This window comes from Elephas maximus, chromosome 20 (genome assembly GCF_024166365.1).
Source record: "Elephas maximus indicus isolate mEleMax1 chromosome 20, mEleMax1 primary haplotype, whole genome shotgun sequence".
Classification (NCBI taxonomy): Eukaryota; Metazoa; Chordata; class Mammalia; order Proboscidea; family Elephantidae; genus Elephas; species Elephas maximus.
The window spans coordinates 42,621,104-42,627,284 of NC_064838.1; the positions used below are offsets into that span (position 1 = coordinate 42,621,104).

Consider the following 6,181-nt stretch of genomic DNA (forward strand, 5'->3'; position numbering starts at 1 on the left):
TCCATTCCAAGTGCCTCATTTGCAGACACAATAGAAGGTTCTCCGGCAATGTGACCTCAGTGCTCATTGCCTTCTTCCACCAGATCTGAAGGTGGAGGGATGAGGTCTCGGGGATTCATCCTGGCCACCAGGCACACATCATAGCTGTCATGCATGAGGACGTTGATGGCTACAACATTCCAGTGGTTTTCCCATGGGTCCAGCTCCAATATTTCTTTGGAGATAACCTCATGGCGATCTGAAAAACAGCAAACAAATAAGACAAAATACCCATGGGGGTATTAAATTCAGAAGTCATCATCGCTGTATTAAACAATTTCCTCCAAAAGGCACTATGCACAAAGAATTAACTGGGAAAAAAAATACTTTAAATGGAAGGCACAGTGTTTCTAATATGTAAGAAGCGCCACGTTACAATTCACATTCGGAAGGAATTCAGGAAGTACTGACAATTGTATAAAGTTGAAAGATATGCCAGTGCCATGCTAATAACCTATCAACTATGCAAGCAAGGGATGAAAACTGTCTTTACTTCTACACTGACGAGAGGAGGCATGGCTGAAGTTATGTGTCACTGACCTCGCTGAGCTGATGTTTCCTCTCGTGCAGACAGGGATGCTAATACTCAGTTTCCTTTCATGAAATAGCACACTCAAACTGGGTAATTTGAAGAGAGTTTAGTAGAGGGACCATGAGAAAAGGCTTGGATGGAGTTAGGAAAACTACAAAGGATGAAATGATATTCTTGGACTAATAGCAGGCAGAGGCCATTACCACCCCTAGGCCTGAAAGGTAAGGAGAAGGAGCAGTTACTGGAAATTGGAAAGGGTAGCTGTATGAAGAGGGCCACCTGGCTGCAGCAGATTTAGTAGAGGAAGAGGAATACAGCCCTTCCTGGCAAGCTAGCAGGGAAGATAAATACCCTGACTCTACTTTCCTTTTACCTACCAGTTTCCTGCTGTTACCTCCCACTGGCTGAACCCATCCGGAGAGCAAGCCCATTGATGCAGTTCATACAGGTCAGCCTCACAGGGTCCAGACCATGTAGGGAAGGGTAGAGGATGGGTTTGGAAGGGTAAAATCGATGATTTCCAGCCCAGATGTCTATTTCACAATTTTATGATGATTAAAGGAAATAATATATTTAAATGTGCCCAGTCCATTCCTGGCATATAAAAGTCAATTTTTGAAATGGTCCATGTATTCTTGTAAAGAATGTGCATTCTGCAGTTGTTGGGTTCCTCCTCCTCTATACAGGCTCATTATCGTTAGGTGGCATTGAGTTGGTTCTGACTCACAGCACTCCTATGCACAACAGAACAAAACACTGCCCGGTTCTGCGCCATCCTTAGAATTGTTATGCTTGAGCCGTGTTCATTCGGTCATATTATTCAACTCTTCTACATTTTTACTGATTTTTGTGAGACTGTTCTGCCAGTTACTTAGAGAATTGTGTTAAAATGTCCCATTAAGATTACGGATTTTTTTTTTTTTTTATCTCTCCCTGTAGTAATGTCCATTTTTAGCATACACACTTTGAATCTGTGTTATTAAGTACATATAAATTAAAAATTTTTACATCTTTCTGATGAATTTAAACCTTTTATCATTGTGAAGTGGCCCTCTTACTGTAGTAAGATACAAATACGGCTACGTAAGAATTCTTTTGGTTAATATTATAAGTAGTAAAAAGCAGGATTTAAAAAAAAATTCTTACAATCTTTGTCTTCTAGTTAGAGCATTTAGTCCATTTGCATTTAATACAATTACATTTTGGCTTAAATTTACCATCTTATTTTGTGGTTTGCCTGTCTCACTTGTTCTTTTTTTCTTTTCTCTTTTATTGCTGTCTTTGGGATTGATTGCCTGAGTATTTTTCATCATTCCATTTCTTTCCCTCTACTGATCGAGAAGTTACACACCCTATTTCTATTCTTCTGGTGGTTATCCTAGGAATTAAAACATGTATATGGAACTTATCAACATATAAAGTTAACCAATACCTTGACCCTCTTCTTGGAGGGCCTTCAAATGGTTTAATTATATTTATTTCCCTTCCCAACTTATTAGCTATTTTTGATGTGCATTTCACTTTACTTGGATCCACAATCAATGTCTGTGGACGTATCGGTCAAGAAGTCAAAGGACATATTGCATTGGGCAAATCTGCTGCAAGAGACCTCTTTAAAGTGTTAAAAAGCAAAGATGTCACTTCAAGGATAAGGTGTGCCTGACCCAAACCATGGTATTTCCAATCACCTCATGTGCATGGGAAAGCTGGACAATGAATAAGGAAGACCAAAGAAGAATTCATGCCTTTGAATTACGGCGTTGGTGAAGAATATTGAATATACCATGGTCTACCAGAAGAATGAACAAATTTATCTTGGAATAAGTACAGCCAGAATGTTCCCTAGAAGCGAGGATGGCAAGATTTCATCTCATGTACTTTGCACATGTTATCAGGAGGGACAAGTCCCTAGAGAAGGTCACCATGCTTGGTAAAGTAGAGGGTCAGCAAAAAAGAGGAAGACCCTCAGCGAGATGTATTGACACAGTGGCTGCAACAGTGCACTCAAACACAGCAGTGATTGTGAGCATGGCGCAGGATGGGCAGTGTTTGGTTCTGTTGTACGTAAGGTCTCTATGAATCGGAACCAACTCAATGGCACCTAACGACAACAAGGTCACAAATTTTTTTTCTGTCACCTTCTAGAAGTCTTAAAGTTTTACATTGAGATTCATTATGAGTTAATTTTTGTATAAGGTTTGAAGTATAGCTTAAAGCTTATTTTTTTGCATATAGATGTCCAAATGTTCCAACACCATTTGTTGAAAAGACTGTCCTTACTCCATTTAATTGCCATTTCATCTTTGTTAATTATCTACCAGCCATATTTGTTTGGGTCTATTTCTGGGTACTCTGTTTTGTTCTACTCATCTATATATCTATCCCTTTGACAATACTACACTATCTTGATTTCTGTGCTTTATTAAAAAATTCTATTGCCATTGAGTCGAATCTGACTCACAGCAACCCTGTAAGACAGAGTAGAACTGCCCCATGGGGTTTCCAAGGAGCTGGTGGATTCAAACTGCCGGCCTTTTGCTTAGCAGCCTTAGCTCTTAACCACTGCACCACTAGGGCTGGTAGTGTGAATCTTCCAAGTTTATTCTTTGAAAATTGTTTTGGCTATTCTAGTTTCTTTGCTTTTCTAAATCGTAGAATAAGCCTGTGTGTATTTTTATCTATAAACAATCCTGATGGGATTTTGATTAGATTGTGTCAAATCTAGAATGATTTGGGAATAATTAATATCTTTACTATATTGAGTCTTCCAATTCATGAATATGGCATGTCCTTCCATTTATTTAGGCCTTCTCAGCAGAGAGATCCTAATATGTTTTGTTATATTCATTCTGAAGTATTTTACTTATTTGGAGCTATTGTAAAAGGCATTGCTTCTTTACATTTCAGTTTCCAATTTTTCATTGCTGGTAAATAAAAAATACACTTAATTTCTTTGCGTGTTGACCTTGTATCTTACAACCAGGTGAAACTCACTAATTCTAGGAGCTTTTTGTGGGTTCTTTGAGATATTCTACATAGACGATCATGTCATGTGTAAACAGAGACAGTTTTATTTTGTCCTTTCCAATCTGTATGACTTTTATTTCTTTTTAGTGCCTTCTTAAACTGGCTAAAACTTCTTTTACAACGTTGAATAGGAGTAGTGAGAGTGGAGTCCCATTCCTTACTCCCCATCTTCAAGGGAAAATCATTCAGTTTATCATTACTAAGTATGGTATCAGTTATGTGTGTGTTTTAAGTAGATTTTCTTTATTAGGTTAAGGAAGTTCTCTCTATTCCTAACTGCCAGAGGGTTTTTTTAAAATCACGAATCGGTGTTCAATTTTGTTACTTTTTTTTTGCATCAACTCATATTAGTTTTCTTTTTTAGTTTGCTAATACAATGGATTACCTTGGTTGATTTGCTACACTGAATCTACATTGTATTCCTGGGTAAAACACCATTTAATTGTGATGCATTATTCTTTTCGTATCTTGCTAGATTCAATTTGCTAACATTTTGTTGAGGATTTTTGTATTTATGTTAATGAGGGATATTTGTCTGTGCTTTTCTTGTATTTTCCGTCTCATTTTAATATCAGGGTAACGTTGGTCTCATAAACTAAGTTAGGAGGTGTTCTCTCGTTTTCTGGAAGAGGTTGTGTAAAATTGGAGTTATTTATTTTTATAAATGTTTGATAGAACATTTAAAGAAACTATTTAGAGCTTTCTTTTTTGGAAAGTTTTAAAGTACAAACTCAATGTTTAAAGTAAATATAGGTCCATTCAGGGTGAGTTTTGGCAGTTCATGGCTCTTATATATTTGTCCATTTCATCTAAGTTATTGAATTTATCTGCATAGAATTGTTTGTGGAAGAAAACAAAACACAGTTGCCTGCAAGCTGACTATGCTCTGACTTATGGCAACCCCATGTGTGCAGAGTAGAACTGTGCTCCATAGGGTTTTCAATGTCTGATTTTTTGGAATTAGATTGCCAGGCCTTTCTTCTGAAGTGCATCTGTGTGGTCTTGAACCTCCGACCTTTTGGCTAGCAGCTGAGCTAAGCATGTTAACAATTTGTACAACCCAGGGACTCCAGAGTTGTTTGTAGTATTTCCTTACTATCCTTTTAGTGTCTGTGAAGTCTAGTGATACCCTGCCTTTCATCCTAGTAATTTGTGTTTTTTTTTCTCTTTCAGTTTGGCTAGAGGTTTATAACTTTATTGATCTTTTCAAAGAACCAGTTTTTGTTGCATTTCAACTGTTTTTGTTTTCAACTGCATTGATTTCTGCTCTTTATTTTTTCCTTCTGCTTGCTTTGGGTTTATGTTATTCTTCTTTTTCTAGTGTCTTAAGGTTGAAGCTTAGACAGTTGATTTGAGACCTTTCTTCCCTTTTTTAAGTAAAAGTGTTTCATGCTATAAATTTCCTCCAAGCACTGATTTAGCTGTGTCCCACAAATTTTGATATGTTCTAATTTAATTGAAAACACTTTCTAATTTCCCTTGATACTTCCTCTTTGACACATGGGTTATTAGAGAACTGGTAGTTAATTTCCAAATATTTTCCTGTTATCTTTCTGTATTTGATTTCAAATTTAATGTCATTATATTAGAGAACATACTTTGTATGGTTAAAATTCTTAAAAAAAAATTTTTTTTTTGAATATATGAATTTTATTGCATCTTAAAAATATCACCCAGTAAGTCTTAGGAATCATCCGGCCTCATTTCCGCAGCTGGACAACTCTTAGATCTTACTCGTCGGCCTGTTGAACAGTTCCTTTTTCAGAAACATAGATGCCATCCAAAAATTTCAGATATCCTTGTTTTTAACTGTTGTGGCTTGCTGAATTAAAGCAGCTGAATTTGATACAAGTTCAATGTCATTTCCTTCAAGAATTAACTCATCCTTCTGGGCTTGAGATACTGAACAAGCAACACCTGGCCTCATCCGAACCCTACGGATGTATTTTTCACCCAAGAAGTTTCGGATTTCAACAAGTGACCCACTCTCCTGAATAACAACGTTGATGGGGAAGTGAGCATACACAGACCTCATCTTGTAACGGAAGCCTAGTGTAACACCCTTGATCATGTTCTGTACATGACTGCAGATAGTGCGAACTGTAGCCAGTTCCTTTCTATTTCCCCACCATTTGTCAACACGAAGCCTCTTCTTTTTCTTTCCAAGGAGACTGAGTTCTACATTGATGTGATTGAAGTCCCTCCGCAAAGTTCCTCTGGGGCCCTTCACAATAACTGTGCGTCCCTTCAGAGTGATGTCGACATTTTCCGGAATGTTGACAGTCTGGTTGCTAAGAATGGTCTTCATTCTCGCAGTAGATGCGGCCTAAATTCTTTAAAAAAAATTTTAAGGTTTGTTTTATGGTTCAGGATATGGTCTATCTTGATAAATGCTCCATGTGCACTTGAAAAGAATGTATATTATGCTGTTGTTGGATGAAGTGTTCTATAAATGTCAATTAGATCTAGTTGGTTGATAAAAAGTGGTGATCAATTCTTCTATATCCTTGCTGACTACTTATTCTATTGTTTACTGAGAGAGGAATGGTGAAATCTTCAACTATAATTGTAAATCTATCAATT

General features: G+C 37.1%; 1 protein-coding gene across 1 annotated transcript; it reads right to left on the minus strand.

The window, feature by feature from the left end:
- Nucleotides 1–5,318: 5,318 nt before the first annotated feature.
- Nucleotides 5,319–5,918, minus strand: LOC126064282 (60S ribosomal protein L9-like). Its single transcript, XM_049863158.1, has one exon. The coding sequence runs from the start codon at nt 5,904–5,906 to the stop codon at nt 5,388–5,390; it is 519 nt and encodes a 172-aa protein (XP_049719115.1). The 5' UTR covers nt 5,907–5,918; the 3' UTR covers nt 5,319–5,387.
- Between the last annotated feature and the right edge of the window lie 263 nt (nt 5,919–6,181).